A 12,766-nucleotide genomic window follows, 5' to 3' on the forward strand; every position below is an offset into this window, starting at 1 on the left:
AGCAAGGCCAGAACTAGGATTGACGACCTCCAGGTGGTGTCTGGAGAGTTCCCACTATTACAACTGATCTCCAGGCAACAAAGATCAGTTCACATAGAGAAAAATGACCACTTTGGAAGGTAGACTCTATGGTATTATACTCAACTGAAGTCCCTCCCCTCTCCAAACCTCTCCCCCCCCCCCCCCCCAAATCTCAGGTACTTCCCAATCCAGAGCTGGCAACCCTGCCAATAGTGTTGACTGAGACAGAGCTGTAACAGGCAGTCTCCTTTGGTGATGGGCATTTGAAATTAATCTATAAGAAACTTTAATTTTAATTAGTTGATAACTCACTGATTAACTAGAGATGAGTTCAAAGATCTTTACTCACATTATAATTATGGATTGATATATAAAGCTCCATATTTGCAGAGGGAAACAATTGATCCCTACTGATTACTGGTCCAAATGTTTTCTGGGATGTGATCAGATGAATTCTAACTATTCTTAGAGCAAACCTACTACTAACACAGCAGAACAGGGAAGGTGTCACAGAGCACCCCATTCATCTATTAACTATCCAGGGCCCTCTGGGATGCTGAGATGCTCAGCAGCCATCTTGAGTCTCCATCTGGTCTCTTGAGCCCAACTGCTCTCTTGAGCCCAACCAGCTCCTGGAGGGATTCCTTGCTTCTCTCTGGATACCTACACTGCCACCAGCTGGTCAATTGTAATATTTTCCACTAAGATGGCCAGCACTCCTAGCACTTTCATTTCCAGTGTTGATTACATGCCCCACCTAGTGCCTGTGTGTCTCTTGGTTTTGCTACACTAGACTTTGCATGGAAAACTTAATGTTCTGGCAAATTTCAAAGAATCTAGCAGTCTTTTGGCCAATCATCTCCCTTCCCTGATACCCTTTCTCCTCAAACTTAGTGTTCTATCAATCACCCAATACTTTGAGTCTGCCTGCCCTTTGGTTATCTCAACATGGTAATAGTGGTCATCAGAATAGAGCCAAGGTGTCCTTCCTCCAAGTTGTCCCCAGTTGAAATCAACAAAATGTACTTCTTTCCCCTTACGTCCAGGGAATTTAACTCCTCTGTTTGCCCTTCCCCTTCAATCCTTCTCTTGCTGTCCTTTCCATAAAGAGATATAATTTAGCATTAGGCATCCCCAAGTCTTTGTCACCTCCTAGGTCTCACATTTGTGCCAGGGAGGGTGATGGCCCTTCGATTCTTCTCTGCTGGCCAGGAGTATTTGTATAATCAAGACTTAAAAATGGAGTGCTTGAGACAGCCACCATCGGGATGTGTGCATGTGTGTTGTCAAGTCAGAGGTGACTTATGGCAACCTTGTATGATTTTTGAAGAAAGAAACATTAAGAGTTGGATTGCCGTTGCTTACCTCTGAGAGAACAGTGACTGGCCCAAGATCACTCTGCAGACTTCTTGAGGAGGTGTGGGGAATCTAACCCAGCTCTCTGGATCACAGTCTGCTGGTCTTAACCACTACAACACGTTGGCATTCAGGGGGTGGAAGGTGATTTATAGCAATTAAGCAGTCTTTTGTTCCCTGTCCTTGTACCAACAGAGAAACTTCTCAGAATAGTGAGGGTGTTTCATAGCCCCCAAACTCTCAATCATGGGATGTAGTCAAAAGTGGAATGCATTTCTTCACAGACGGAAACACACAGAGAAACGTCTTTGTTGGTGACTGGTTTTCCCCTTCCTGTTTCAGATACTCTATAAGGCCAAAGGGATGAGTCTTAGGCACAAGCCAAAAGTCTAAGGGCCCTTTGGCTCTTAGCCTGCGCCTTCAGGTGAACCAGCAAATAAGTCCAGGTTCAGCTCATCTGTAGTTTGTGCCAATATATAACCTCCAGGAAAATCTATAACACATGATTCTACTGCATTCCAAGAAAAAGTCTGGCTGTTGATGTATTTCCTAAAATATTTAGAGTATATGGAAAGTAGTGTTCATGCTAGCATTTTTGCCCATCTCTCCTTCTCTTTCTCTCAAAATCAGCCTTACTGTTTGTGGTAATCACTTTACAGAGCAAGATGGCATCTTGGAATTTTCTTCTGGGAATTCTGCTGTATCACACTGTCCAGGCAATCCTGGCAGAGATATCTTTACAACCTGAAATCTGTTCTGGGCAAGGGCAGAAAATCTCCCTCAGCCACTCCTACAAGATTGATCTCCCGAAGTCCTCTCAAATCAAGGTGGAGCCAGAACCTGTGCCTCTCCAAGATGACAGCCGCACAGTGGTGGTCAACGGTGGAACGGATGAAGAGCAAAATATTATATTCAGGCATAATATTCGGTTGCAGACACCCAACGGGGACTGTGAAGTCTTAAGCCAGCTCAAGACCTTGTTGGAAAGGATGGTGAAGATGGAGATAGAAGTGGTACGTCTGAGGGAGGTCTGTAGTCCTCAGAGATGCTGTGGGAGTAGCCAAGGTGAGAACTGTGTATGACTGAAGTGAGAGTAAAAGAGTAGCTGTGTCTGTTGTAGCAAAATAATCCAAAAGTTCAGTGGCATCTTAAAGACTAACAATAGATTTCAATGTACCGTATATACTCGTGTATAAGTCGACCCGCATATAAGTCAAGGCACCTAATTTTACCACAAAAAACTGGGAAAACTTATTGACTCGCGTATAAGTCGAGGGTGGGAAATGCAGCATCAATTGAGGCATCAGTAGGTTAAATGTTTTTGAATATATATTTCAAAGAAAAACAGTAAACTGGCTCTGTAAGTGGAAAAGAGGGTCAACAAGAACAATATGGTATCAACAATAACTTTAAAAGTACAAAAACCTTAGCTCAACCAGCAACCAAGCTAAAACACAAGAGTTAAAATCCTCCCAAACTGGATTCCTCATCATCATCTGTATGTCCAAATGTAACCCAACTTAGATTTTAAGAGGGATATTATCAGAAATGAAAAATCTACTATTAGCTTCCATTGTAAACAATGGGGGATGGGGCATCCCCTTTGGGGGTCAATAACTTTGGATCCCCTGACCCAAACTTCACCAAACCTGGCTGGTATCATAAAGAGACTCTCCTGATGAGACCAGCCAGGTTTGGTGAAGTTTGGTTCAGAGGGTCCAAAGTTATGGACCCTCAAAGGGGTAGCCCCATTTACTAATAGCTCCCATTGAAAACAATGGGGAATGGGGGCACCTCCTTTGGGGGTCCATAACTTTGGACCCCCTGAACCAAACTTTACCAAACTTGGCTGGTATCATCAGGAGAGTCTTCTGAAGGTACCCTGAAATTTTGGTGCCTCTAGCATAAAAATGCGCCCCCTGCTGGCCGGCAAAGTAAAAACACACAAACAATTTTAATGACCCGCATATAAGTCGAGGGGAGCTTTTTCAGCATTAAAAATGTGCTGAAAAGTTCGACTTATACATAAGTATATACGGTAAGCTGTCACAAACCATAACTTACTTCCCTAGATATATGAACCTTTCTTATGGAAAGATGACAGGAAGATGTGAGTCAAACCACCACATCTTCCTGTCCCCACCCCCACCCTGAGATTCTGTTTTAGCATTAAAGCATTATTGTTTGCACTATTAAACATCAAACTTTGATAAAAGAGCCTTTCTATTGCGCCAGACAGCTATTAGCAACACTCGTTTTTCTACACTTGCACCTGCCATTTTGTAGGCTCTGTACTGCTGTGGGAAACAAAATGGCAGGCACAACTGTCAAAAAGCAAAAGTGTTGCTATTATTGTTGTTGTTGTTGTTGTAGATTTCACAGCTGCCAGTTCTTTAGCTGGATGTTGGCCTTCATTACAATTCGAGCCTCACCCAGAGGCCTAGGAAGTTGTAATGTATCGGCGTAGTATTCGTGCGGATTCCAGCAGGGCTGCCTTCTGAATTTGACAGATGTTAATTTTGTCAATTCAAAGATGTTTCAAGTGCTGCCCTAGTGTTTTCAGGATGGCGCCCAGGGTGCCCATTACCACTGGGACGACCTCAGCTGATTTGTGCCATAGACGCTGAAGCTCGATTTTCAAATCATGGTATCTAGTGACCTTCTTGTGTTCTTTTTCAATGACCCTGCTGTCACCGGGGACTGCTATGTCAATGATGGTCACTTTCTTGTCCTCAATCATGGTGATGTCTGGTATATTGTGTTTCAACATTTGGATTCGAAAGTCCCATAGGATCTTGACCTTCTCATTTTCCATTATTTCTCTGGACAATGTTCCCACCAGTTCTTAGCTGTTCTTATGTTGTAATTCTTGCATAAATTCCAGTGGATCATCTTGGCCACTGAGTTGTGTCTCTATTTGTACTCAGTCTGGGCAATCTTTTTGCAGCAGCTGAGGACATGATCTACAGTTTCATCAGCTTCTTAACCGCTCTACCCCCGAAGGGCTCGGAGCGGTGTACATGTAAACAAAAGAATAAAACAATAAAAATGGCCATCTAGAGCAATAGAAAATATATTTTATCAAAGTTCAGTGTTTAACAGTGCAAACAATAATGGTTTAGGTGAAGCCGGTGCGTAAGTAAGACTCTTTAATCTTAAAAGAGAATCTGCACTACTTTACAATGCAGTCGTGTGTATGAGAAAATGTATAGGAATCCTTCTTATGGGGAAGATTCTAAGAGGAGGGGAAAAGGAGGTTTTGAGGCAGATAAATTTGGTGTGAATTCTGACAGGTATCTTTTCTTTTAAGTATAACATCTCTGTGTAAGGGGGAAAGGGAGGAATTGAAATAGAAAGGCTTGGTGTGAATCCTGTCATAAGTGACTGAAACAAATTATGAAAGTAAATGTGGAAAAGTAAAAATGGAAAGTGCCATCAAGTTGCAGCTGACTTCTGGTGACCCTGTAGGATTTTCAAGAGACGAATGAAGGTGGTTTGCCATTCCCTGCCTCCATGCACCCTGGACTTCCTTGGTGGGTCAAACCTGTTTAGCTCCTGGGATCTGATGAGATTGGGGCTAGCCTGGGCCATCGAGGTCAGGACCTAGAAATAAATAACATCCCATTAAGCCTGTCCTACTGGAACAGGCCGTTTTTCTTCAAGCCAAGTGGCAATGCAACATCACGCCAATAGGACTTCCAACCTCCTGGTGAGGAATGGAGCTGTCCTGGAATTACAACTGAACTCTAGTCCACTATGATCGGTTCCCATGGAGTAAATGGTAACAAGAGAGGGTAGATTCTATGGCACAGGTGTCAAACTCGTGACCCTCCAGATGTTCATGAACTACAATTCCCATCAGTCCTTGCCAGTACAGCCAATGCTCATGTTGGGAGGGACTGATGGGAATTGTAGTTCATGAACATCTGGAGGGCCACAAGTTTGACACTCCTATTCTATGGCATTCTATCCTCACTGAGCTCCCTCCCTTCCCCAGCTTCCCTCACCCCCCACCCCAGGCACCGGAGTTGCCAATTCTACCCATCAAGCACCCAGAATTACCCTCTCCTGCAAGAGGAGAAATAATAATGGTTTAAGATTGCCATTTTGACCACTTTGGTGGACAACCTCTTACCCTTCTCCCCTGGTTTCCACTGCTGCTCTAATGTGCCAACACATTGACATCACTTCTGGGGTTTCAAGCAGAAATGATGTCAAGGGCTGGAAACCCCATCCCAGTTAGACCATCACCTAATATCTGCCAACTTAACCATTATTTTACTACTATTAATAGGCACTGGAAATTAATTTTCCTTGAGGAAAGTGGACTTTATTAATATTATTTGTAGGGGTGCAACAGTAATACATGATCTCGATAAACATTTCCAGGCTTTCTTGTGAGTCATGCAACTATATATTTTTTAAATGGTTTAACTTCCGTAGATGCCCATTATGAAGGCAGCTAAAATGCACTGTGGATTACTGATTCACTATTACTTCCACCTGCTTAACTTTACTTCTTCTTTGTAATAGGCAAGGCACTATTTTTGTGTGTACAGTGGGAAATCAGGACCCACAAACCTTCAGTCCTTGTTTATCAACTGGACATGACAATTATTGTGCTTTTAATGGAACAATCTCTGGGTTTGTTAGTGAATTGCATTTTTAATTCTATCCCTTTTCCATTGTGTGCTTCTTGTCGCTATGTCTTGTGTGCCCAACAGGTGTTTCTTCCTGTAGTGGCCATGGCACTTTCATCCAAGAGCTCTGTAGCTGCCAGTGTGATGAAGGCTGGGAAGGCGAGGACTGTTCCCGTGCTACCTGCCCAGGGAATTGTAACGGCAACGGGCGCTGCATTGATGGTCGCTGCATTTGCAATGCACGGTACGCTGGCGAAGACTGCAGCCAGCTCCTGTGTCCCCAGAACTGCAATGGAAATGGGATCTGTATCAATGGGGTCTGCCAGTGCTACAAGGAATACACGAGGGATGACTGCTCCGAGAAGAGGTGTCCCAACGACTGCAGTGGGAATGGATATTGTGATAGTGGCGAGTGTTACTGCGAGGATGGCTTCATCGGGCTCGACTGTTCCAAAGGTAAGAAGACATTACCTGTATTGTGCAGAAACACTTTACCATTTGCCAAAGAGATGCAGACAATTACCTTGTCCAAGAGAAGTCAATGGGACTCTTTGAGAATGAGCCAGCTCCTGTCTGCATAGCACTGCCCTATCATCAGTATGGCTCCGCCTTAGCCTCTGTTACTTTTTGCTCTGATGTGGCAATGGAAGCCCAGCAGCTGCTCCTTAGATAGCTTCACATGAAAAGGAAACAAACATTTTACAAGATTCAAGTCCACTAGCACCTTAAAGCCAACTAGATTTCCAGGGTGTAAGATCTGAGAGTCAAAACAGCCTTCCATCCCCATCCAAACGGAGTGGGGGTGGGAGCTGAATCCACCTGTGGGAGTGGTGCATGGCTCTTGGCCCAGCTGAGGGGAAAATCCACTGGTGCGCTGCTGCAGTGGCCCTCCCCAGCACTGAGATGCCATGCTGGATACTGAGCCTGTGTCCCAGCACCCCTGCTCTGCCAGCATAGCCTAAGTCTATTGAGCCCCATGAGGGCTTCTCGGTGGCACGGAGGCCTTTTCACTTTGCATACCTCCACATGCCACTGGAAAGCCTCTCTGGGAGCAGTGGGGCAGCTGCAGCACCTCAGCCGGCTGCCCGGTCACTTAGATGGGGCTGCCTATCAGGTATAGGACAAAGGGAACTTTGACTCACAAAATCTAGTTGGTCTTTAAGGTACTGCTGGATTCAGATCTTGCTCTTCTACGGCCACCAACCTGAAACATTTCACAAGCATCTATTTCAAAATAAGGCACGGAAAATCAGCACATTAAATAAAATGAGTAGACTTGTGTCAAATGTATTAATTTGCTATGCAGTGTTAGCCGAATTATATGAATAACATTTACGCGCATAAATAATTAATTTGCAGAAATGTGTGCCAAGTTAATGAGTTATGCAAAGAAACATTAGAATGCATTATATTGCATTGATTTGAATCATTCATTTTGTGTGCAGAATTCTACTAGTATTAAATCAGTCAAAAGAGTGAAGGACATTTTTTTAAAAAAATTGTCAGATGCCTGAGGAAATAAAAAGGAAACATATTTACCTAGAACATAAATTCCAAGAGAATGGCTATCAGGTGACCAGAAGCAGGGAAAAGATTTAACACACAAGGCACCACAGCAGAAGAGACCCTGACTTGAGTGGCTACCCCAGCAGTTCAGATGGTGAAGATACATTTCTGCTTAAGAACTTAATAACCAAGTTGGTTCACACAGGATCAAGCAGTCTTTGCCCCCTGATCCTAGTCTGTTTAAGACTTTAGAAATAAGAACTTGGACCTGGAAATGAATCAGAAGTCAGCAAATGTCTTCTAGAACTTTTTTCCAAACCTGCTCATGCCTAACTGACCTTTGGAACAACTGAAGCTTCTGAACAGTCTTTAAAGACAGCCTCGTGTAGACCTCTTTGCAGTAGTCTAACTTAGATGTGATCAGGCCATGGACAATCAGAACTTGACCAAGTCTTGCTTTTCTAGCAAGTGACCAATCTAGCAACCTGACTGAAGTTGATTAATGGTTTTATCTTCAATTGGATTGCCAGATTGCCCCCTTCCTGGAAAAAAGAAGAAGGAGAAGAGTAGTAGCAGTAGCAGTAGCAGTAGCAGTAGCAGTAGTAGTAGTAGTAGTAGTAGTAGTAGTAGTAGTAGTAGTAGTAGTAGTAGTAGTAGTAGTAGTAGTAGTTTGGATTTATATCTCCCCTTTCTCTCCTGTAAGAAGACTCAAAGGGGTTTACAATATCCTTTCCCTTCCCCCACAACAAACACCCTGTGAGGTAGGTGGGGCTGAGAGAGCTCTGAAGAACTGTGACTAGCTCAAGGGCACCCAGCTGGCATGTGTTGGAGTGCAAAAGCTAATCTGGTCCACCAGCTCAAGTGGCAGAGCAGGGAATCAAACCAGATTAGAGTGCACCTGCTCTTAACCACTACACCATGCTGACTCTCTTGGCTAAAACTTGCCTATGCCATGATTGTTCGTGCCCTGATGACCTCTAGGTTAGACTCTGCAATAAAGTCTGTATGGGGCTGCAAGGTGTTGTGACCTGGATGGCCCAGCCCCAGGCTAACCAGATCTCATCAGAACTTGGAAGCTAAGCAGGATCAACTCTAGTTAATATGTGGATGGGAGACCGCCAAAGGTCCAGAGTTGGTATGTAGACGTAGGTAACAGCAAACTACGTTTGTTCATCTCTTACCTAGAGAATCCTTTGGGGTCATCATAAATTGACTGTGACTTGATGGCACTTTCCACCACCAATGGTGCTATGGTCCATTCTGAAGACCTGCAAATCCATCTGTAGATATGCTTCTAACAGCTCCCCCAAGACATTATCCTGCTCTTTCAAGGGAGAGCAGTACTTGACACCTCAAGTACACTATCAACCAGCAGTACCTATATCTTTTCTGAGTTGAACTTCAATGCTGTTGCTGCCATCCATCCACTACTATCTCCAAACACTTAATTCAATAAAACTCCCAGCATGAAAACAGTGGAGGTTCAAATTCTCCCCTTTGCAAGCACAGCGTAACCACAGAAAATAGCCGGGAACTTCATGTGCTCATTTTGTAAAGCGAATGATTAGTTGGCATCCTTGAAAAGTGGAAATAAATAATCCAATTGGTTTTTGAGAAGCATCCTCACCCAGAAATAAAAATTAGAATTACTTTACCATCGCGGCTAATGACATGATCATTATCAAAGCAATAATAGCTTTTGGGGAGCCTAATGGGTTACATTATTATTGCCCCCTAGAACTTCTTAAATTGAGTGAATGGATCAGAAAGTATTTCAAGTTTCTTTCAGAATCACCTCTAGCTTTTCAACAGGAAGAAATAAAACTCTATATATTAAAGTTCAGACAGTTTAAAAAAAAAGGTTTCACCAGCCAGATTGCCAAAAGTATTAAAAGCAGCATCTTGACAATCTATCTCTTTTCAGGATGCCAGTCTTGGCTTTCCAAGAGAGTGGTAGGAAGCTAGGAAAATATTGTGTTAGACTATTGCATGCAACGGTTATTGGTATTTGTTTCACTGACAAATATTATGAGACATGTTAAGCCTAATTTTGCCATTTCCTCAGATTTCAAGTATTGGCATTTCCTTCAGCAGTCGTCACGATGGGTTTAGCTCTACAATCTTATTGCAAAAATTCCAAAGGGATGAAGCAGAGCCCTGCCTTACTGAAACCTTAAATAACCATGCCATTTACACAAATTATAGTGCTGGTTGCCAGGATGTTGAAACCAGTTCAGTGCATTGCAACACAAGGGCAGATTACTTCAGGTTGTGCTGTCAGCCATCCAGACAGTAGCATTCATAAAACCACAGGGCTGTCTGAAACGCACACGGGGGATCATGCACATGTTCCTGGTTGGCTTCGCTTGCATTTTCTTCTTTGTGTGTCTTGAAGAATAATTTGGACAAAAAGAGTGAAGTAGCCTGTAGGCATCGTGATCGTCATCTACCAGAAAGCTCTTCTGTGTGAATCCAGTGAAATGAATTGAACCTAGAATCATAGAGTTGGAAGAGACCACAAGGGCCATCAAGGCCAACCCCCTGCCACGCAGGAACCCGTAATCAAAGCACTCCTGACAGATGGCCATCCAGCCTCCAAAGAGGAGACTTCATCACACTCCGAGGCAGTGCATTCCACTGTCGAACAGCCCTTACTGTCAGGAAGTTTTTTCTGATGTTTAGGTGGAATCTCTTTTCCTTCACCTTGAGCCCATTACTCCTGGTCCTAGTCTCTGGAGCAGCAGAAAAAAGCTTGCTCCCTCACCAACATGACATCCCTTCAGGTATCTAAACATGGCTATCATGTCACCTCTTAACCTTCTCTTCAACAAATTAAACATATCAGATATCTAAACATACCCAGCTCCCTAAGTCTCCCCCCATACAGCATGGATTCCAGACCTTTTACCATTTTGGTTGCCCTCCTCTGGACCTGTTCCAGCTTGTCAATGTCCTTCTTGAATTACGGTTCCTTTGAATATGCCTGCACAGTCACGTGTGTGTTGCAGGAAATTAAAAAAATTAAAAAGAGAAGCATTTCCAAATGAAGGTGCAAAGGCAACCCAGATTGTTTCCGTGGGTTTCAATTGCTGCTGGAACAGGTAAATGGCACACATGCAAATGTGAAAAAGGAAAATGGGTTCCTTTATAACAACTGCAACTCGTTAAATATGCCGTGCACAATCCATCTTTATGAGATAGGTGGGTCTGAGAAAGTTCTCGGAGAACTGTGACTAGCCCAAGGTCACCTAGCAGACTTTGTGTGTAGGAGCAAGGAAACAAAGAAGAGCCCGCAGCTCATGTGGAGGAGTGGGGAATCAAACCCAGTTCACTAGATTAAAGTCGACCGCTCTTAACCACTATACCACTCTGGCTCTCAAGGTGGACTTAAGGAAAGTATTCCCTTCCCTCTAGGGTTGCCAGCTCCAGGTTAGGAAACGTTGGAAATTTGGGGGGTTGAGCCTGAGGAAGGCTTTGGGGCAGGGAGGATATAATACCATAGAGTAAGGTATAAGGTATAATACCATAGAGTCCCCTTCCAAAGAGGCTATTTCCTTCAGGCGAACTGATCTCTGTCACCTGGACATCAGCCGTAATCCCAGGAGATTTCCAGCCATTACCTGGATATTGGCAACCCTGCTCCCCTCCCCGAACTACACCCTCTCCAAATCTCCCCCCTCCCCACACAGAATTTCCCATCCCCCCGGAGCTGACAACTCTAGTCTCACTGCTGATCACCAGCAGTTGTCAGGAAAATGAAAGCAGTCATCGCCCTTATTCAGAACCTCTTTTGTTGAACCCACTACTCTGTTTCTGTTTTAGTGATTGCTCCTTGGAATGCACGGCTCCTGAAGTCCTCAGAGGATTCGCTGACCATCGGCTGGGATAAGATTACAGATGTGGATTATTACCTTGTAAGCTACTTTCCTGTTGGGCATGAGGCCTCCGTGAAGCAAGTGCGAGTGCCCAACGATCAGCTTAGCTATGAGATTTTAGATCTTCTTTCCGGAACAAAGTATGTCATCACAATTCACCATGTGAAGAAGGGGATTTCCAGTGACCCAAGCCTTCTGCAAGCCAGCACAGGTAGGAGCACCAATATGTGGGCAGAGTAAACTGATTACAAGAGCAGAAGCTTTACTTATGGGACTAACAAACTGGATAGGAAAGAGAAGAGATAAAATCTAATTACTATGCTAGCTGAGAAAGCGTTCTAGACTTTTGTAAATGAAAAGCCTAAGAATAGCATTCTGTAGACAAAGGCGAAACCCCTTAGGGAAGTAGATACATCCCCTACAGTCCTGTCTAGCCAGAGCTAGCTGTTGCCAGCAAGATCTGTTTTGTTCTTCTTCTTTGAATACAATACATTGGTATATGCCAACAAAAATATCCCTTCATCTGCTCTAAAATGTGCAGTATCTGACCTACACTGACATTTGGAAAAAAAGTTTAAATTTGTAAAATAACCTTAGTTCAAACAATCATAAAATATGAAGAAACAAAATTTGGTGCTCAAAGTCCACCTCAGGGGTCTCCAACCTTTTTGAGCCTGCAAGCACATTTGGGCACAGGAGCAAAATGGCTGCTCCAAAATGGCTGCCGCAGGAGGCGGAACCATCCACAAAATGATTGCCATGGCTTTACTTCAGTAACGCAGTGCAGAGCCTGTGCAGTGGAGGCAGCTGCTGTCAAAGTAACAATTTTTTAAAAATCTGCACAGCCAATCAAATCTCTTAATGGACAATCGGTATCCTCGCTGGACTAAAGCCCTATATGGCCCCACCTGCTAAAAACACCTGGTGGGTGTCAGAAAAGATATTTGGTGGACACCATAGCACCCACAGGCACCATGTAAAGGACCCCTAATCCACTTCATCTTTCTCCCCAGCAAGCACTTCTTGCATGTAGCTTTTGGAGGTTCTAGCGTGCATCATTCTGCCCCCCTGAACGAAGAGCCTCTTAAGCTGGAGGAAAGCTTCTAAGGCTGAGGGAAGGCTTCAAACTTGGCCGAGCAGACTAGTAGGAAACATGACAAGACCATGTTCAGTTTCACAGGTTTTCAGCTTAGAACCATCTTACAGAATGTTTGCAGCAATACTCTGCTTATTGATCATCACTTTAATTTAATTTCTTCATCCTATCCTGATTTGTCCTTAGAAAATGTCATTGATTTGAAAAATGGCACATATTAGATTTCTGGGAAAGCGTTATCCTTAAACGGGTACAATGTGAGTGTGTTTGCT

General features: G+C 43.7%; 1 protein-coding gene across 1 annotated transcript in view; it reads left to right on the forward strand.

Annotated features, from left to right (window-relative positions):
* Window positions 1-2,042: 2,042 nt before the first annotated feature.
* The window catches only part of TNN (tenascin N), a 39,741-nt gene continuing 29,017 nt past the window's right edge, over window positions 2,043-12,766 (forward strand). Inside the window, exons 1-3 of the mRNA XM_048497825.1 lie at window positions 2,043-2,442; window positions 6,102-6,473; window positions 11,346-11,609. Of these exons, the coding sequence (XP_048353782.1) occupies window positions 2,043-2,442; window positions 6,102-6,473; window positions 11,346-11,609 (1,036 nt within the window). The remainder of the gene's footprint in view (window positions 2,443-6,101; window positions 6,474-11,345; window positions 11,610-12,766) is intronic.

This window comes from Sphaerodactylus townsendi, linkage group LG05 (genome assembly GCF_021028975.2).
Source record: "Sphaerodactylus townsendi isolate TG3544 linkage group LG05, MPM_Stown_v2.3, whole genome shotgun sequence".
Lineage (NCBI taxonomy): Eukaryota > Metazoa > Chordata > Lepidosauria > Squamata > Sphaerodactylidae > Sphaerodactylus > Sphaerodactylus townsendi.